General features: G+C 40.9%; 1 protein-coding gene across 1 annotated transcript in view; it reads right to left on the bottom strand.

The window, feature by feature from the left end:
* The window catches only part of LOC143293133 (inhibitor of nuclear factor kappa-B kinase subunit alpha-like), a 42,678-nt gene that overhangs the window by 2,898 nt on the left and 17,225 nt on the right, over positions 1 to 22,555 (bottom strand). Inside the window, exons 10-19 of the mRNA XM_076604048.1 lie at positions 20,861 to 20,989; positions 18,900 to 18,991; positions 17,241 to 17,342; positions 15,427 to 15,476; positions 13,429 to 13,493; positions 9,443 to 9,555; positions 8,743 to 8,792; positions 5,795 to 5,900; positions 3,447 to 3,591; positions 733 to 887 (exon numbers count right to left, since the gene is read on the bottom strand). Coding sequence (XP_076460163.1) covers positions 733 to 887; positions 3,447 to 3,591; positions 5,795 to 5,900; positions 8,743 to 8,792; positions 9,443 to 9,555; positions 13,429 to 13,493; positions 15,427 to 15,476; positions 17,241 to 17,342; positions 18,900 to 18,991; positions 20,861 to 20,989 — 1,007 coding nt within the window. The remainder of the gene's footprint in view (positions 1 to 732; positions 888 to 3,446; positions 3,592 to 5,794; positions 5,901 to 8,742; positions 8,793 to 9,442; positions 9,556 to 13,428; positions 13,494 to 15,426; positions 15,477 to 17,240; positions 17,343 to 18,899; positions 18,992 to 20,860; positions 20,990 to 22,555) is intronic.

The raw sequence follows: 22,555 nt of genomic DNA, 5'->3' as shown, positions 1-22,555 counted from the left end.
TCCTGCACTCACCTCTCTACAAGACACTACCTCCTGCACTCACCTCTCTACAAGACACTACCTCCTGCACTCACCTCTCCACAAGACACTACCTCCTGCACTCACTTCTCCACAAGACACTACCTTCCACACTCACCTCTCCACAAGACACTACCTCCTGCACTTACCTCTCCACAAGACACTACCTCCTGCACTCACTTCTCCACAAGACACTACCTTCCACACTCACCTCTCCACAAGACACTACCTTCCACACTCACCTCTCCACAAGACACTACCTCCTGCACTCACCTCTCCACAAGACACTACCTCCTGCACTCACTTCTCCACAAGACACTACCTTCCACACTCACCTCTCCACAAGACACTACCTTCCACACTCACCTCTCTACAAGACACTACCTTCAGCACTCACCTCTCCACAAGACACTACCTTCCACACTCACCTCTCCACAAGACACTACCTCCTGCACTCACCTCTCTACAAGACACTACCTCCTGCACTCACCTCTCTACAAGACACTACCTCCTGCACTCACCTCTCCACAAGACACTACCTCCTGCACTCACCTCTCCACAAGACACTACCTCCTGCACTCACCTCTCTACAAGACACTATCATCATCATCATCTCTCTTCTTCCTGTGGTCACCTCTCTACAAGACACTACTTCCTGCGATCACCTCTACAAGACACTGTCATCATCACCACCTCTCTTCCTCCCACGCTCACCTCCTGTTGTGGACCTTGGAGTCCTCCAGGACGCGCATGGACTGGAGGCTGGTGGAGGCATGGTCTGAGGGCATGGAGGACAGGCTGGTGGCGCCCAGGGGCATGCTGCTGCCTCGCGAGTTGGACCGCGGAAGGTTGGGCTTCACCTGCTTCAGCTGACAGACCAAAAGCAAGTCACTCACCCCCGAAAACGGAGTATGGCTGCCTACATGGCAGGGATAAAAAACAACAGTCATACATGTAAAAGTCTGCTTGTGTATACGAGTGAAAGTGGGAGTCGCAGCCCATGAACGAAGAAGAGGAAGAGACAAATCAAGTCAAATTATGGTGATTTTCACTCAAAAAGTTTTTTTCTTTTTAATCTTTCGGTTTAAAACATTCAAATCTGATTAAAAATGTTGAGTCCTTTCGAGAAATCCATTGGCGTCCACGGAGGGACATCATGGAACAAAGTCTTCAGAGAACCTGCCATGTAATGTCTGTTTCTAATGTCATGCAGATCTCAGAAGTCAATGAGCATGTGTTTCACAGTAAAAGGCTTGTCACAGGAAATACATCAAGGGGCCTCCTCCCCTTTAAACATGTAAGAATGAGTAAAGAAACTGTGCCCTGTGTGCAGTCTGCACAGCACAAACTCCTCCTTGCAGTTCTTCACAGCCGATGGGAGGATCTCGTTTAAGTCTGGACGAATCTGGAACAACTTGTTGCCCGTCTGGGTGTTCCACTCCTCGTACCAAAGAGTTTTAACACGAGTGTTCACTTTCTGCTTTATGTCTGAGTATGGGATACAGGACTTGTATAAATTTTTGTTTCAGCTGACAGGAAAAGAAAAGACCCGAAGTCTTGTTTTATAATACGATACAATACAATATAATGCAATACAATACATAGCAAAGCAATGCAATGCAATATAATACAATCTAATACAAACACTCACACACACAAACACACGTACACAGAGACAAAGACCCACAGGCATGCAAACACACACACACATACACATATGCTCTAAATTCGCTTTAGTGAACATACGTTAGATTAATGACCAACCAGCACACATGCAAGTTAAGTCAACTTTATTATCTCGCAAGAGAAACTGCCATGCAGTCATGTAACTCACAATACAAACATATGATACACACACACACACACACACACACACACACACACACACACACACACAAACACACACACACACACACACACACACACACACAAACACACACAAACACACACACACACACACACACACACACACAAACACACACACACACACACACACACAGAGAGAGCAGCCAGACAGTGCAGAAATGGATGTACCAGTAGTGTGATGCTGCCTACAGGTCAATTTTACAGACAGCAGTGGGAACAGAAGAATAGCTGTACCAGCGGGGAATAAAGGATAGGTTTTACTTTTACCAGCCATGTAAAGAGTTCTTACGGCCACAACATTTTTTTTCTTTCAATTTCAGTTTTAAAAGGATGCGTCAAAGCATGCAAACAGGGAATCATAATTTCATAACAAATCAACACAAAAATCACTGATCAGAACATGTGGGCAAAAACCTGGAAGACAGTTTGGTGTTCGTCTGCCATGCCAAGGGAGACAACTCAGAAAGGCAAGGCTGGGGAAAAACTGTCATGTTTTGTCCAGCTTGCATCGCTAGGGAACGAGTCAAAGTCTGTCCACTCCTGTTTCCATTTCTTACACTAAAGGTTTTTTATGTGTGTTTTTTTCTAATTCATAATATTTTCTAACGCACAGACGAAGTGAATGTTTTGGGCAGTGACAAAAATTCTGTGCAGCACATTCCTTTTGAATGACCAGCGTCTTTCTTCTTTTTTCTTCGTTTTACTTCTCTTTTTCATGAGTTCATTTAATGTGATGCATTGTTCCTGTATCGCTTAACGTTATATTAGAAAATAGTTGGGGTTTTTTAAATTAGCAATGTTGGAGCTCACTCTTATCCCGAAAATCAGACTGCCACTTTAGATATACCTGTTACTTTGCATCAATGCACACTATATAAAAGTGTCAATCACACAGACAACTGCTGAGCAAACAACAGATCACTTAATCTTAAGGCAGAAGAACTGTACACTGCTAAATCTCTCAGACAGAGAGTATCTTCGTTCTCCTTAACTCTTTTGGTTGCTGTAGTCACCGCTCCACAACTTGCAGTGAAACCACCACAGTCGCTACACGACGACTTGTAGGGAGAATGCTGCTGGCTCCAATCGGTGACTTGAGCATTAGAGTTACTCTTCAATAAATAACACCAAACTTAGCTAGCACTTCCTGCCACAAGAACTAGAAACACCCTTCTCATTGTTGAACCAACTCTCGTGAAGTTTGGAGCAATTTTCAGCGTTTTTTTGTTGTTGTTTTTAACTTTTTGAACGATGGCAAGTTCTTCAACCAATTCCGACTGTAACCAGCAGTATTGCTTCAGACCACTACTGCAAGCTGCAAGTCTAACTCAAAGTCAGCTGGCGGAAAATGATTTTGCAGCTGACAGTGACAGTAGAAAGTTTGTGCCACATGGCAGTGAACTGATGAGTGACACTGATAGGTCTGCTGCACAGCCGGTTTTCAGCTGTACTGTGCAACTGACTTAGCCACATAGCAGCTGTTAGCAGCTGGAACATGGCTGGCAATGTAAGGGTTAAAGAAACAAAACCAAAAAAAAAGAGAAAGGAGTCAGTCAACTCACAGCCACTTTGACCAGCATCCAAATGTCCTGCTGACGGCTGCGCTGATGGGCGGTCAACTGACGCCCAGCCGCCGCAATTTCCTCAATGCAGCGCTCCAGTTCCGGAATGATGGTCTGCAGGTCTTGTCGACACTCCATCACCTTGCTGCACACACACAGAATAGAAAAAAACTGAATAAATTCTAATGTCATGAATCCTTAAGGTTAATAAGACACAAGTACATATGTGTGACAGTCAGAACCAGCGAAGGCAAGCGCTGTCCTGACTATCTGGGCTAGAATCTGATGACAGTGCAGAGTGACTTGCCTAGGTTATATCCCCACTCGCTTTAGCCAAGAGCGTTTTAGGACAGTTGACTTTGGGATGGTGCCCCAAGGCCAACTAGCCCCCAAGGCTGCAGCACTAAGAGCCAGTGCAATCTTGCCTCCCTCCTAGTTTGACAGTCACAGTCCTTCACAAAAGGCTAAGTTGTTAATGACCTCCCATTACAATGGAGAAACCATTGATAACACAGCTCTGACTTTGTTGTTGGCCCAGCAGTATACTGACGTCAAGACTGGGACCATCACAGGCATCTGCTGTCCCGACTATCTGGGTGAGAATTTGATCACAGTGCAGAGCGTCTCACCCAGCTTAACCCTTTGAGCCCTGACCACCGCTTTACAGGTGGTAGAGAAAAATGACATAATGCCTAGCCACCGGCTGAGCGGTGCGTAAACACTTGTGTTTTGCTATTGGTTGACTTATATTGAAGAGCCAATCAGAAAAACCGTAATATTCTGACGCCAGCGAACGTAGTACCAACATGGCCGTGCCTTTTCACTGCGTTTTGTGCATGTGCTTTGGATAAAAAAGATCGATTTCAATATAAGTCAACCAATAGCAAAACTGTACTGTACTGTATTGCGTTGTATTGTACTGTACTGTACTGTATTGTACTGTATTGTATTGTATTGTACTGTACTGTATTGTACTGTATTGTATTGTACTGTATTGTACTGTATTGTATTGTACTGTATTGTATTGTACTGTACTGTACTGTATTGTACTGTACTGTACTGTATTGTATTGTATTGTATTGTACTGTATTGTACTGTACTGTACTGTATTGTATTGTACTGTATTGTACTGTATTGTACTGTACTGTACTGTATTGTACTGTACTGTATTGTATTGTACTGTATTGTATTGTACTGTATTGTACTGTATTGTATTGTACTGTATTGTATTGTATTGTACTGTATTGTATTGTACTGTACTGTACTGTATTGTATTGTATTGTATTGTACTGTACTGTACTGTACTGTATTGTACTGTATTGTATTGTATTGTACTGTACTGTACTGTATTGTATTGTACTGTACTGTACTGTATTGTATTGTATTGTATTGTATTGTACTGTATTGTATTGTACTGTACTGTATTGTACTGTACTGTACTGTACTGTATTGTATTGTACTGTACTGTACTGTACTGTATTGTATTGTATTGTATTGTACTGTACTGTATTGTATTGTATTGTACTGTACTGTACTGTACTGTACTGTATTGTACTGTATTGTATTGTATTGTATTGTACTGTATTGTACTGTATTGTATTGTATTGTATTGTATTGTATTGTACTGTACTGTACTGTACTGTATTGTACTGTATTGTATTGTATTGTATTGTACTGTATTGTACTGTATTGTATTGTATTGTACTGTATTGTATTGTACTGTACTGTACTGTATTGTATTGTATTGTACTGTACTGTACTGTATTGTATTGTATTGTACTGTATTGTACTGTACTGTATTGTATTGTACTGTATTGTACTGTATTGTATTGTATTGTACTGTACTGTACTGTATTGTATTGTATTGTATTGTACTGTACTGTACTGTATTGTATTGTATTGTATTGTACTGTACTGTACTGTATTGTACTGTATTGTATTGTACTGTACTGTATTGTATTGTATTGTATTGTACTGTACTGTATTGTACTGTATTGTATTGTATTGTACTGTACTGTACTGTATTGTACTGTACTGTATTGTATTGTATTGTCACAACAGACTGTAAATCAGGGCAGCTTTCCCCAGTGTGAGCACATCACCACAGTGCAACACAACCTTTTTTTTTCCTTCTTTTTTTTTCTTTTTTTAAACCCAGCATGGAAGTGTGTATGTTTCACTATCAGAGCGGATTACTTAGATATTTTGCCAGAGATAACCCTTGTGTTGCCATGGGTTCTTTCACATGTGCTGAGTGCATGCCGCATATGTTGGTGCTGTGTGCATGGAAATCCAGACGAAGATGAACGTAACAAAAAAAAAAAAAAACCACGAATGAAGGTACGAACCCCAGATGGACGTAGAACTCCCCAACGGCCTTCTCCAGGCAGAGAACACTGCGCACCACCAGCTGCACCATGGGGTTGTGGTCTGTCAGTGCACTGGCCCTGTGCTCTGCTCACACCGTGCAACACACACAGCAACTTGATTATCATCGTCAGTCGTGTCCCACTATGACAATCATAGTCAGTTGTGTTCCACTATGATCAACGATAGTCAGTCGTGTCCCACTATGATCAACGATAGTCAGTTGTGTTCCACTATGATCAACGATAGTCAGTCGTGTCCCACTATGACCAATGATGCATGATAGGCAGTCATGTCCCACTACGACAAACGATGGCCAGGCGTGTCCCACTATGATCAATGATGTATGATCGTCAGTCGTGTCCCACTATGACCAACGATAGTCCCACTACGATCAACAATAGTCAGCCGTGTCCCACAATGACCAACAATAGTCAGCCGTATCCCACTATGATCAATGATAGTCAGCCGTGTCCCACTATGACCAACAATGGTCAGTCATGTCCCACTAAGATCAAAGATAGTCCCACTATGATCAACGATAGTCAGCCGTGTCCCACTATGATCAACGACAGTCAGCCGTGTCCCACTATGATCAACGATGCATGATAGTCAGTCGTGTCCCACTATAATCAACGATAGTCAGTTGTGTCCCACTATGGCCAATAATAGTCAGCCGTGTCCCACTATGACCAACGATGCATGATAGTCAGTCGTGTCCCACTATAATCAATGATAGTCAGTTGTGTCTCACTATGATCAACGATAGTCAGTCGTGTCCCAATATGACCAGTGATGCATGATAGTTGCGTCCCACAATGACCAACAATGCATGATAGTTAGTTGTGACCCACTATGACCAACCATAGTCAGTTGAGTCCCACTATGGCCAACGATGCATGATAGTTGTGTCCCACTATGACCAATGATACATGATAGTCAGATGTGTCCCACTATGACAAACAGAACAACAGAGAAGGCAACTGATGTCCGAACTATCTGGGCTGGAAATTTTTTTAAATCTTAATATTAAAACCCCACCCTCTCAGCCAAAAGGGCTTTTGGCCAGTTTAGGGCAGTCAGCTTTGGGATAGTTCCCGAAGACTAACTAGACCCCAACACATCTAATCGCTAGCACACAAAATTAATTTTCAAGCTTATGATTTTTTTCAACTATAAATTGATAAACCGTATTCCAGGTGATAGCTGAAGCACCATTTAAATCATGTTATTTTGATGTATCTCAATTATCTTTCTTTATTTTTTAATTATCAAGTTCAAGGTAAAGAAGATGTTGCCATCACCTCAGGCACATCACAACATGTTGACGTCTTCTCCAGATCTACGTAGACCAGTGTAAGCTACCAAACTGAGATGTGCATATCAGTCTTTTTTTTTTTTTTAATGTTCATTCCAGTTAACTTAGTATCCACTTTAAAATATACATATGTAGTAAATACACTGATGGTGCAGTAAGTGTCACTGTGTGTGTTCTGTCCAGATTTGATATTTCTTTTCTTTTAATTGCAAGCAATAAAAATAATGTCATGCCATCTTCAAAACCCAAACAATTTTCAGGCAACTAAGTAGGAAGGGCGTAATGAATTTGTCTGGATCCAAAACCTCAATGAAATAAACCATTCATGATCCTTCTAAAATTACAGCTTAATCTGGAAAAGTTACAACCTATCATTGGTATGACTATAAAGTTGTTTTTTCACTATGTGTAATCTAAATTTGGTATTGGCACACAAAGTATTTCATGAGAAAATGAATTTGTCAAACACACACACACACACACACACACACACACACACACACACACACACATTTGAACACACGGATTATTACACAGGCTCACTTTGTTTACATAAGTGAGCAAAAAGTATTACTTAATTCAGTACACCCTACTGCAGGCAGGGCTCATTTTGAAAGATTCTTGCGGGTTCCCTCTCACTCTTTCTCTCTGTCTGTCTGTCTGTCCACCTGCTTGTCTGTTCATGCATCTGTGTGTGCACTGCGGGTGGGATGGAGTGTTTGACTGTGTGTGCACTGCGGGTGGTGGGATGGAGTGTTTGACTGTGGAGGAGGACTTTGTACATTGGCTATGGTGTTGCGTGGTTTTCTTTCCATTTGTTCTGGTGGAGAGGCCTGGACGTAAAAAGAAAAGCATGTTCCTAGCTTATTACCCTCACAATTAAACAATTTGTCTTGTACTGCCTTGTACATCTCTCCCTCTGACAGCTGGTACTGAGGGTCACTGACAGCATGTTCCCAGCTTATTACCCTCACAATTAAACAATGTGTCTTGCTGTACTGCCTCACTGACAGCATGTTCCCAGCTTATTACCCTCACAATTAAACAATGTGTCTTGTTGTATTGCCTCACTGACAGCAGGTTCCTAGCTTATTACCCTCACAATTAAACAATGTGTCTTGCTGTATTGCCTCACTGACAGCAGGTTCCTAGCTTATTACCCTCACAATTAAACAATGTGTCTTGTTGTATTGCCTCACTGACAGCTGGTTCCTAGCTTATTACCCTCACAATTAAACAATGTGTCTTGTTGTATTGCCTCACTGACAGCAGGTTCCCAGCTTATTACCCTCACAATTAAACAATTTGTCTTGTATTGCCTCACTGACAGCAGGTTCCCAGCTTATTACCCTCACAATTAAACAATTTGTCTTGTATTGCCTCACTGACAGCAGGTTCCCAGCTTATCACCCTCACAATTAAACAATTTGTCTTGTATTGCCTCACTGACAGCAGGTTCCCAGCTTATTACCCTCACAATTAAACAATTTGTCTTGTATTGCCTCACTGACAGCAGGTTCCCAGCTTATTACCCTCACAATTAAACAATTTGTCTTGCTGTATTGCCTTGTACATCTCTCCCTCTGACAGCTGGCACTGAGGGTCACTGACCTTTTGGAGTCTGTCTCAGATCATGGAAGTGAGCTTTGGCTTTCTCCTCACTGTTGAAACAAAGCAACAGGTCATGTTCAGTTTTGCCTTCCTGCATCCTGATTCTGAATGTGTGTGTGTGTGTGTGTGTGTGTGTGTGTGTGTGTGCTTGTATGTATGTCTGCTTGTGTGTGTGCGTGTGTGTTTGTGTGCAGTGTGTGTGTGTTAGTGTGTGTGTGTGTGTGTGTCTATGTGTGTGTGCTCGTATGTATGTCTGCTTGTGTGTCTGCGTGTGTTTGTGTGCAGTGTGTGTGTGTGTGTGTGTGTGTGTGTGTGTGTGTGTGCGCGTGCGCGTGCATGTGCACCACAGTGTGTGCATCAGTCTGTCTGGCTGTGCGCGTTTGTTTACATGTACATGCGTGTTCATAAGAACACCTTCACACTGACTTCACTTACATCTTCCATTAATCAAAGCGAGTGTTACCACTAGAAACAACACCCATCCACTAACATTCTGACACCAAAAAAACACACTTGTCATATCACACAGGGTGACAAGATAGAGAACTGCAATAAACAAAAACACTGATAACATCACTCACCAAACTACAAACAGATCAACAAGAATATATAAAATATTTTAAAAAACTGATCAAATCACACACCAAACCACACACACACAAACAAATAAACAGATCTAGAAGAATCCAATTCCCCTGACCAGTCCGTGAGCGTTTCGTTCTGCCGCGTCTTTCCGAAGGGACTCTTCTGCAGCTCCACAATCTTGGTGGTCACCGCCCCGGACTTGCTCTCCAGCTGACCAGCCCGCTCTTTCTGAAAGCACAGCGCTGCAGGCATACAGGCTGGGTGATTTCTGTCCTTGTAATGTGTATAGTACTGTACTGCATTGCATTGCGTTATGTTGCGTTGTGTTGCATTACTCTTTGTCATAACAAATTTCTCTGTGTGAAATTCCGGCTCCTCTCCACGGGGAGAGCACTTTGTTATTGTATTGTATTGTATGGTATTGTATTGTATTGTATTGTACTGTCATGTATTGTACTCCACTGGACAGTACTGTATTGCATTACTCTTTTTGTCACAACAGATTTCTCTGTGTGAAATTCGGGCTGCTCTCCCCAGAGAGAGCACGTCGCTACACTGAGGTTGCCACCCTTTTTCTTTTCTTTTCTTTTTTGTATTTTTTCCTGCCTGCAATTTTATTTCTTTTCCATTCAAAGTGGATTTTTCTTCAGAATTTTGCCAGGGACCACCCTTTTGTTGCCGTGGGTTCTTTTATGTGTGCTAAGTGCATGCTGCACATGGAACCTCGGTTTATCGTCTCATCCAAACGACTGGTTTGTATTGTATTGTGTTGTATTGTATTGTATTGTACTATATTGCATTGTACTTTATTGTATTGTATTGTGATGTATTGTATTGTATTGCATTGCATTGCATTGTATCGTACAGTATCATATTGTATTGTATTGTGATGTATTGTATTGCATTGTACTTTATTGCATTGCATTGTATTGTATTGCATTGTATTGTATTGTATTGTATTGCATTGTATTGTACTATACTGCATTTCTCTTTGTCACACCAGATTTCTGTGAGTGAAAATCGGGCTGCTCACCAAGGGGAGAGCAAGTTGTTACAGTACAGTGCCACGCCCCCTTGTTTATCCTGCCTGCAGCTGCATTTGTTTTTCCACACAACTTTGCCAGGGACAACCCTTTTGTCGCCGTGGGTTGTTTTATGTGTGCAAAGTGCGCTTAGATCTTAACATGAAAGAAAAAAATATTGTTAATCATATGAAAGTGAGAGTCGAAGAGCGGGATCATTTTCCCACACTGCGCAACACTCCCCTCTCCTCTTGTGACAGAGTGTCTTCCGCGACCACAAGAAAAAGCAGAATGTCTGCTCTAAAAGGAAGTGAGAAATGAAGGAGATTCTGGTGGTAAAGTTAAGAAAGGGAGTTTGAACTGCATCACAGCAGATGCACATAAACAATGATCAGAACAACTTTATCATAGCATTAAGAGAAACGAAGTGTGGCGAAGTCTGTGATACATACATACATATCACAAGCAGAACAGTAAAATAATGTGACATATCTTCTGGCTTGTGTGTTTGTCTGACTTGTGTGTTGTGCTTTTAGTCAGTCCTTTTGCTGCTGGCAACATTCATCAACAGTCTGGGTGATGGGAGTTTGGCTTAGTTGGGGGTTTTTTGTGTGTGTGTCGTTTTGTGTTTTTGTTTTTTTAATACAGATTTTCTAACAATCACATCATCAGGCAAGTCAAGTGTTGTTTATTGTGTCTTCTTCGTGAGACACTTACATGCCTGCATTACATGGTACACTCAACAGCTTACTTTATGAAGTGGCGGAGTGTGTTATATTTGGAAGGGGTAAAAGGGGTCATAACACATTACATGACCAATCATCGACATGCAACTTCTCCAACGCCAGCTGAAGCATAACTCTTAGTGACCTGCCAAGTTTAAGGCTGATGACTAACCAGAACTAATAAGTTCACGATTAGTTTACCAGCTGCGTGTTACATAAGTCACACATGTCCTCACCAACTGTATGTTAAGTGATTAACTTACATATGTGACTCACTACCCATATGTTACATGACACACTTGTAAACATCTAAACAGCATTACATTTGCTCAGTGACTCATCAGGTGCACGTTTCAAGACTTTGACAGCTGTAAGAAAGACATTTTCATTCTTACCCATTAACAACATACCAGGCTGGCTGTTCTATGTTCATTATCTAATTAAGGGGATACAGCATAATAGGCTGGCTGTTATATGTTCATTATCTAATTAAGGGAATACAGCATAACAGGCTGGCTGTTATATGTTCATTATCTAATTAAGGGGATACAGCATAATAGGCTGGCTGTTATATGTTCATTATCTAATTAAGGGGATACAGCATAACAGGCTGGCTGTTATATGTTCATTATCTAATTAAGGGGATACAGCATAACAGGCTGGCTGTTATATGTTCATTATCTAATTAAGGGGATACAGCATAATAGGCTGGCTGTTCTATGTTCATTATCTAATTAAGGGGATAGGCTGTTCTATGTTCATTATCTAATTAAGGGGATACAGCATAATAGGCTGGCTGTTATATGTTCATTATCTAATTAAGGGGATACAGCATAACAGGCTGGCTGTTCTATGTTCATTATCTAATTAAGGGGATACAGCATAATAGGCTGGCTGTTCTATGTTCAATATCTAAATAAGGGATACAGCATAGTAGGCTGGCTGTTATATGTTCATTATCTCATTAAGGGGACAGGCTGTTCTATGTTCATTATCTCATTAAGGGGACACAGCATAACAGGCTGGCTGTTATATGTTCATTATCTAATTAAGGGGACAGGCTGTTCTATGTTCATTATCTAATTAAGGGGATACAGCATAACAGGCTGGCTGTTATATGTTCATTATCTCATTAAGGGGATACAGCATAACAGGCTGGCTGTTATATGTTCATTATCTAATTAAGGGGACAGGCTGTTCTATGTTCATTATCTAATTAAGGGGATGCAGCATAACAGGCTGGCTGTTATATGTTCATTATCTCATTAAGGGGATACAGCATAATGGGCTGGCTGTTATATGTTCATTATCTCATTAAGGGGACACAGCATAACAGCGTAACATATAACCGCCAGCCTATTATGCTGTATCCCCTTAATTAGATATTGAACATATAACAGCCAGCCTGTTATGTTGTTAATTGGTAAGAATGCTGTTTCATCTCCTGTTGATGTGCCCTGCATCTTCTTAGAATCTCGTTTCTCATTGGTCCATATTCTTTGAACCACAATGAGCCTAAAAGCAGACGCCTTACTCTACAGTGGTGATTTGTTGGTTACTTGTCGTTTAGGCCCACACGCTTGCTTTTCTTTTGTATTCTTTATCAAAATGCCTGAAATCTTTTACCACAGACATATTGTTCTACATGTGGGGCGTGGGGTGGGGATTCTCCAAACTTCCGGGTTTTTTGGCCACAATTTTTTCTTCATCAAATGGGTGAGACAGATTAATTTCTGTCACACTGGAAATAACTTTAGTAGTGCTGAACCAGATGGCAAACTGAAGTGTATGTGTGTGTGACTTAATGCTGAAGCAAAGTAAAATAATGGGAAACTGACATATGTGTGTGTGACTTAATGCTGAAGCAAAGTAAAATAATGGGAAATATGACATATGTGTGTGTGACTTAATGCTGAAGCAAAGTAAAATAATTGGAAACTGACATATGTGTGTGTGACTTAATGCTGAAACAAAGTAAAATAATGGGAAATTGACATGTGTGTGTGACTTAATGCTGAAGCAAAGTAAAATAATGGGAAACTGACATATGTGTGTGTGACTTAATGCTAAAGCAAAGTAAAATAATGGAAAATTGACATATGTGTGTGTGACTTCATGCTTAAGCAAAGTAAAATAATGGAAAATTGACATATGTGTGTGTGACTTCAGGATGAAGCAAAGTAAAATAATGGGAAATTGACAAAGTGCCAACATGGAAATCTCTATCACACGCAAATACTCCAGTGCATGCACATCATTACAGCCATGCTGCCCGTCAGCCTGTGCTACACAACCCACTCTCCCACAAGTACTGCCATCACCTGCTGGCTGGCTGACCTGACCGCCTGACTTACCAGCTGCATGTATTTCTCAATGTCCTCCCCCATCCGTGTCCACCGGCTGAACATCCGCTCGGAGGCTGAAACACCACACACAAACACACACACACACAACACTGAGTTACGGTGATGAAGTAAAAGTTAACCCCTTAACTGCCAAAGCACATAGTATTAATACATTTACAGTGATGCCACTGGTGACATCAAAAGAAGGGAAACAACTCTGGCAGGCTGAAAATTTCCACATCTGTTCATGAGTGGAAAACATCTCCTGAACAATTTCTCAGAGTATGGCTGATTGTTGTGGGTACAACTGCATGACTTTCTAAAACACCACTTTCTACTGTTTTGTTGTTGATTTTTCTCTGGCAGTCAAGGAGTTAAACTAGGGTCTGAGGCTGACCAAGGAAAGCAAGAGAAACAAACTGGATAATCAGACAAATATATTCATATTTCAAACTGTTCACCAGTTTATCTCCGATTCAAATAGATTTTAGCTTAGAAAGTATTGTGAAGAAAGGGTTCAACGTGATTCTATTCGTAAAATATATGTTGGATTTATTTGACTGACCAAATATTCAAAGTTGAATGGATTGGCCAATGATCTGTTAGAATTTCTCCTCTCCCCTCTGTTCCCCCTCCCCCACCACCTTACCCACCATTCTTCTAAATTTTCTTCTTCTTCTTAGTGTTTTTCTTCTATTAGGCCAATTACTCTGGTGATAATAAATTCAATCTCATGTTAATATTGATATTAGCATTATTTTACTATATTATGTACTGTTTGTTTATTTGTTTTATTTCATTACTTACTGTTTATGAATGTTATTTGATACAAGTCATAATATGGTTCATCAGCCGTCATGATAAAATTGAAGTGCAACGTTGTGAGCACAGTATAAGCTTTAAGCTTGTTGATGCTCTTTTGTCATTCATTGCATGGTAATCATGTGTACTGCTGAATAATTAAAGATTATTTAAAGCAAGAGAAACAAAACACCCACCTGCCCCACCCAACCCCCATACCTACTTCCACCCCCCTCTTTCACCCAAACCCTCCCTCACAGATCAAAATCAAAATCAATTCAATTAAAAAGCAAAACAAAAAAACAAAAAAGATATATACTGAGATATATAAAGCATAAGATTTGTCCAAAGAATTTTCCTTACGAGTTACAAGTTTAAGTTTTAAGTTACAGGTTCCTAGACACAGAGACAAAGCTCGTGAAAGGGGTACGGTGGAAATGTGTGTGGACAGGTGTTGCTGTGAAGAAAAAATAAAGAACATTTTTCAGAAAACAATTAAAGGTTTCCAGACACTGAGTCAAAACTTGGGATTGGGGATGGTGAAAATGTGAATAGGTTTTGTGAGCAAACAAACAAACAAAATATATAAAAAATAAAAATAAAAAAAGGAAGTAGAAGCATGAACAATAATTGTTCAAGATGGAAACAGGTAGAAAAAAAAAACATGCTGATGCACAATGAAAAAGAAACATTCTATTCATATTTTGTTCTGTTGAAAAACATCCATAGTCCGTTTCAAGTTTCTAACAGTGAAGACTCAGGTTACATACTTAAAATGTACTCATAACAGGACAGGATTTCGTATGATAGGATTTTCTTGTTGTCCTGTTTATCTATAAATGTAGTGTATTGTGAGATGCTCCAAATAAGAAAGAAAGGTTTAAACCCACACGGAATCAAACCAATCTCAATTCCATAGTCAACAGTATCAATACCAAAAACTTGTTGGACAAGACTCATGAATTTCCCCTTTTTTCGGCAATAATGTTGTAACTGAGCTTGGTTTTACCTTGTATGTGTGACTATATCCTGATGACAGCAGTGTTTAATGTTTTTATGTCCACAAGATTTTCGTTCTTCTTGCTGTTATCTGTTGTGGGGTTGGGGTTTTTTTTTGGGGGGGGGGGGGGTTCTACTTCTTGTGCAAGTATTAAAAATAATTTTGAAAACAAAACAAAACAACAACAACAACAAAACCAGACTTACTGACTCCACCACTGGCCTGTTCATTGTACTGCTGGATGTCAAACTCCAAGCTGAAACACATATAACTCTCCACAGTGAAGTTAACCTCCATCTGTTCCCTCTCTCTCTCTCTCTCTCTCTCTCTCTTTGTCCTTCAGTTCACAACACAGGCACAACATCCGTCTCAAAAGCCTGGTCGGGAAATATTCCCTGGGTCCATTTAATTGATAAAAGCCATCCACTCCCCACAATTTTCCACCAAATATAATCATCTATATTTACCTAAAGCTATAACACAAGCAGAAGCATGCTTTGAGCGCTGTACAAATCCATTTCTTAAAATGAATCGAATAAACACATAAGATAAAGTGGAAACCTATAAATGCACCATTCAAAAAGTCACAGCACAATCATAAAATGTTATTATGAGGTCTTCCTGCTGTCTTCTTCCTTAACTCTTTCTATACTAAGCTACGCTATAGTGTACCTCATGAGCACAACGCTTTGTTACTGTGGTACGTTATAGTGTACAGTGAGTTTCAAAATTCATAGTTCATAGGTTAACAGTTTTGTGTGAAACTAAATGGGACAGCTCTGTTCTATAGTGACCCAAAAGTGCACCTGTACTTTTATTGTGGCTAAAAATGCCTTTGTTTGAGTACAATACATGCGAGCGCACAGTCACCCTTCGCGCTCGTTCACTCGACAAGATGGCGTCTCCATCAACCTCGGCAAGTACTGTTGCTCAAAGTCTAATGCAAACTGATTCTATAGTGGATATCCACTGTGCATACCCATTTGCCCATGCAATTTCTACAATTAGGAAGTGTCTATGGTTACAAAAGACCACATTTGTAAAATTTCTGTTATATGAGAAAAACTCACCCCCTTCATGTCAGTTGTGAAAAACACAGTAGTTGGGTCACGGTTAAGTATGTGTAATTAAACACAGCTTTCTTTCAAAATATGATAAATCAGTCAGTAATGAAGTGAGTGCTTTGAAACTTTGCCAAATGTTAGTCCATTCTATTCTTTATATTATCACAAAATTTCACAGTTGTAAGTAATTGCATTCTTTTTTAGATATTTTTCTTGTAACATAAACAAACGGCCAGTACAGAGAGTACAATGAAGGAAGCCATTGAGCAGTACAGAATGAGTTAAGCCAATATGTCACATGAAACCATAAGGTGGAGGAGGGAGGGGCGGTGACAAAATTGGGGGCTGGGGGGGGAGAGGAGAAGAGTTTGGTTTGGAGAAGTTGATTCCAAAATGGATCAGTTATAAATGCAGTGTCCTGCAGGATGCCAAAGCGTACACTGCTTGTCAAGTCAGCACAGGCCATACAAGATATATCAACATGTCGCTGGTAAAAGCGTTGCATTATCTGCACTGGTAAGAAAATGCATACAGTGGTCATGTCACATATAGTGGATAATGTCAACAAATGACTTTCAAGCACACACACACACACACACACACACACACACACACACACACACACACACACACACTGATACACACACACACACACACACACACACACACACACATTGATACAAACCCAAATACACACACACACACACACACACACACACAAACACACACACACACACAAACATACACACACAAACACACACACACACAAACATACACACACATATACACACACAAACAACACATACACATATCCATCTAAAAACACTTATAGTGAATAGACGTTAAACTGAAGATAAAACAACACATACAAACACACACATTAACACACACATTCAGACACATGCCTGCCTGCTTCGACATGGTCAATAATCACAGGAAGCCTGCTAGAAGCCCACCTTTCCTTGAAGTGGTCTTTCCTGGCCATCAGTTTCTCCAGCTCATTCATCATCCGGGTTTTCAGTTTGGTGAACTTGGTATTGATGCGTAGTAAGTTTAACCTGTGATGGTAATGACACATCAACGGTGTGTGTGGAACATATGATTTCAATGTAATATCTGTCAGTAATGAGGGTGTGGAGGGCGGGGGGGGACACCAAATAATTTGCTCACACACACTCTCTGTCTATCTTTCACACAGTTACAGAAACTCAGACACATCAACACATGCACACAGTTTCACACACATGCAAACGCATACATGCATACATACACACACTTCTGACTGTCATTTTGAGAGGAGACAGCTTTGTGCTCACAACAATTTCCAGTAAACTTTTGAAGAAGCGATAACACTGCAGGCTTACATCCAAAGGGAGATAACTTCATGGCACTGTTTCAAGAAAAAAGTATGTGGTCACAAACAGAGAAAGTTTATAAAAAAAATTGTGGGTTGTAAAGACTCACTTTGGTTAACAGGCGCCCAGTGTTCCTGACCATAGGTCTGTCTTCAGGGACTGTGTTAGTTGGAAATCATCACGCCTTATTTTACGACCCACAGTTTTTATTAACCTTTTGAGCCCTGACCACCACTTTACCAGTGGTGGGGAGGGGTGGCATAATGCCTGGCCACCGGTTGAGCGGTGCGTAAACACTTGTGTCGTGTTTTGCTATTGGTTGACTTATATTGAAGAGCCAATCAGAAAAACCGTAATATTCTGACGTCAGTGAACATAGTACAAACATTGCCACGCCTTTTCACTGTGTTTTGTGCATGTGCTTTGGATAAAAAAGATCGATTTCTACCATGAAGCGTGCAGAGTCTCAACCTGACACGCCTCCTTTGATCAACTGATTCTGCATGCTCAGATTCATTTTCAACATCACTATCTGTAGCAAAATCATCCGATTCGAATTCCACCTCTCTAACAGAGTAATCACTGTCATACTCTACTTCCGATAAATCATCAAACATATCAATTCCTTGCTGCGTTGTGTACAGTTGTTTTCTCGCACGTTTTGTCCCTGATTTCTGCCCTGACGGGCCAGGTTGAGACTCTGCACGCTTCAAGTGTTTACGCACCGCTCAACCGGTGGCTGGGCATTATGTCATTTTTCTCTGCCACCGGTAAAGCGGTGGTCAGGGCTCAAAGGGTTTAATACCAATTATTTGCAAATTTTGGCTCAGGAGCTCAGGCAGAAGGGTTAAAATTGCTCAGGAACTCAGGGCTCAAAGGGTTAAGTTCCCCACTAGTAGTTTTTATAGACACAGCAGTCACCTTTCATCTTATGGTGCACAATCACAATTTGATGAGCACTACTTTATTTCTGCTGTTGTGTGTAAACTTGATTTCTAATGATGATTGATGAGATACTGCTGGTAACTTGCGTCGCAACCCTCCTACTGTGATGATGCTTGTAATGGTTATTCAGTTACAACATGGCCGCCCTGTTGCTGTGATGGTAACTGTGAAGATGGTGGAGATAATGTTGATAACTTGCACTGTGGCCCCAAGACTGTGATGCTGATTGTGATGATGATGAAAATCATGATGATGACGGTGATGAAGATAATGATGATGATGATAATGATGAAGATGATGATGATGGTTACTTACATGGCTGCTCTCTGACTCAGTATTAGCCGTTTGAAGTCCCTGTTCTGCTGCTGGAGGAAGTAAACAGCTTGTGCCCAGGCTACTCGCTGCTCCTGTATGATCATAATGACCATGATGATAATAATAATAACAGTGACGATGATAATGATAATAAACAAACAAAAACTATACAAAAAGCAAACTGACGCTGCTGGCAAGTCATCTAGCCAGATCAAATGTAAACATGATTCCTTGAAGCCAGTTAATTAAAAAGAAGTTTTTCGTACGCATTGTCAGTGTTAGTCCTTCTCCGTTCATTTAAAAAATGTCTTTGATCATCCACTGACTTTATTTCCCAAACAATGTACTGCCAAGTTAGCCTTCTGGAAGACTGCAGGCACCTTGTGCTGAGTTCTTTTCTTTCTGTGTTTAGCGTATACAGCTACCACGTTCACTCACACATAATTATACAAGTGGGGTTTTCACATATGTGGCCATTTTACCTTATCCATAAGTCATCTGTACTCTGTTTTCGTGAGTGTGCATGCTGAGTATGTTCGTGTTTCCATTACCTGCTGACATGGAGTTAGAGCATCTTTAACGCATGTATGTACATGAATGTGTATTGTGTGTGCGTGTCTTTATGTAAGTTTGTGCCTGCCTATGTGTGCGTATGTGTTAGGGTAGCTGTTAGATACACACGTTAAAATGTATGTATTCGTGCGTGCGTGCGTGCGTGCGTGCGTGCGTGCGTGTGTAGTCACATTTTGGTGTGTGTATGTAACATAGATATAATGTTTTATGTTAACAAAAGCGTTTTTGTAAAGCACCTAGAGCAGATTTCTGGATAGTGTGCTATATAAGTATCCATTATTATTATTATTATTATTATTATTATTGTGCCTGTCACTGAGATAAATGATCTGTGAGTGTGAATGCAGCCACACGCTGAAACAGTCACAGTGGTGGCAGAGTTATAACACATCTGCCTAGGAAGCGAGAGAATCTGAGCACACAGAATCCCACACTCACAAATACTTTTTTGTTTTGCCCCTCCACTAGACCTTGAGTGGCATGCATGGTCTGGACACTGGTCATTCCGATGAGACGATAAACTGAGGTCCTGTGTGTAAGCATGCACTTGGCGCATGTAAAAGAACCCTTGGCAACAAAAGGGTTGCCCTGACATAATTCTGGAGAAAAAAAAATCACACTGAAAGGAAAACAAATAAATACACCTGCAGGCAGAAAAGGGTTTAAAAAAATTCAAAAAAGGTTGAAACTGCACTGTAGTGATGTGCTCTCCCTGAGGAGAGCAGCTAGAATTTCACATAGAGAAATCTGCTGTGACAAAATGTTAAACAATACAAAACAATACAACAAAATACCATATAATGCAATATAATACAATGCAATACAATACAACATCATCTAATAAAACACAATAACATACAACACAACACAATACCATATAATATGATATAAGAAAATACAACACAAAACAACACAATATCATACAATACAACACGACACAACACCATATAATACAACACAACACAATATCATAATATACAACACAGTACCATACAATGCAATACAACACAGTACAACACAACATAACACAGTGCCATACAATACAACACAACACAACGCAGTGCCATACAACACAACACAGCATGTTCCCTACAGTACAACACAACACAACGCAGTGCCATACAACACAACACAGCATGTTCCCTACAGTACAACACAACACAACGCAGTGCCATACAACACAACACAACATGTTCCCTACAGTACAACACAACACAACGCAGTGCCATACAACACAACACAGCATGTTCCCTACAGTACAACACAACACAACGCAGTGCCATACAACACAACACAACACAGTGCCATACAACACAACACAGTGCCATACAACACAACGCAGTGCCATACAACACAACACAACATGTTCCCTACAGTACAACACTGACGTTGAAGGGCAGCAGAGTCTTGGGCTCCTTGACGATGCACTGCAGCATGGGAGGCAGGTGGCGCCGCCGCCCGCTGTGGTTGGCCATGCCCTTCTTCCGGAACAGAAACACCACCCACTCCTCCGGGCTCTGCACACGCAGGGGAAGCAAGCGTGTAATGCATGCAGGCAAAATGTGCACCCCCCCTTCCCCACCCCCTCTAAACCCCCCTGCATCTACACACTTAACCACATGCACACACACATATAAGTACACGTTCACACAACTGCACACATTAACTGACACACATGCACACACCATGCACACACACACATTATGCACATGCAATCGTACGCACATACAAACACTTTCACACAAACTCACGCACGCAAACATACAAATGCACCAAGATTGCTAAAATTGCTCACTTTACACAGTTCAAACAGATGTCAATACGCAGAGAGAATTATAAAACATTCCCATAAAACTTTGTACTGGATCTTTTTCTTTTTCTTGGGAGGGCAGAGGGGTGGGGGGGGGTCTGGGGGGGGGATGATTCATAGGAAGACCTGGGCATTATTTGGTTTCTCGATTGTAAAAAAGACTTTAAATCATTTGGTGGGCTTGTCTGGATTTTGAGCTTGCGGTTGTGTTCTATTTTTCCTGCTGGCCAAGAGTTACTTACTGTACAATTCAACAGCAATGTCAACATTTCACAGTTCTATCAGTAAACAAATGAACCTCCAACACTCCACTCCTCTGTACACCCGTCACTATCTCTGTGATGCACAGGCTCGGACCAAAACTGCAGGGCCTGGTTGCAAACATATCACCGTAAAATCCAGGTTATAGACTGCATCCAAATATAAGCTGCACCCCATCAATTTTCTTTTCAAAATGAAAATAGAGGAATTCATTCACACACAAGCCACACTGGTATATAAGCTGCGGACATCACACTTGAAATGACATGTCCAAAAAAATGTATGGAAATTACTGGTACAGAAATAGACTGGAAAATGCAGCAACAAAGTCATTTCAGAATTCTGCCAACACAGAATCAGAAAAATCTACACAAGGGCCGTTTTGGTTTTGATTAAAAGTCAGGATTTCCTAGTGTACATGAACAAAGTATCACTCTGCTTTTGCAACTCTTTTACAGCTTGGTCTTTTTATGATTAACTGAAGTACTACGACTCTAAAACTGGGAGGCACAAATTTCACTGGCTCTTTGTGCTGCAACCTTGGGGGGCCAGGTGGCCTTCCAGAACCATTCCAATATCGACTGTCCTAAAATCCTCTTGGCCGAGAGAGTGGGGTGTTTAACTTGTGCAAGACACTCTCCACAACAATCAAATTCTAGCCCAGACAGCTGGGATAGCAGAATTCTGCCTCCTCTGCCATTCTGATGGCCATTAGCTGGACACGACTGACTGTCATACAAGAGGAAGAAAAAAAGTTGTGGCTTATTGTCTGGATTTTCTGATGGTCGTAGCTGGACCCGAATGACTATCAAGAGGGAGAAAAAAACTTGTGGCTCACCGCACTGGCAGAGATGCACATACAGTACATTAATAAGATTTTTTTTTAACCCAGATATTTGTCACAATCACTGAACATTAAAATGTACTAAAGTGTGTCCATGATTAATTCAAGCAATTAACCCCTTGAGTGGCTAGCACGTATCATATACATGCATAGTGATGTCACTGATGA

The sequence above is a fragment of the Babylonia areolata genome, chromosome 18 (genome assembly GCF_041734735.1).
Source record: "Babylonia areolata isolate BAREFJ2019XMU chromosome 18, ASM4173473v1, whole genome shotgun sequence".
Classification (NCBI taxonomy): domain Eukaryota; kingdom Metazoa; phylum Mollusca; class Gastropoda; order Neogastropoda; family Buccinidae; genus Babylonia; species Babylonia areolata.
This window is presented reverse-complemented; position numbering and strand designations above follow the sequence as displayed.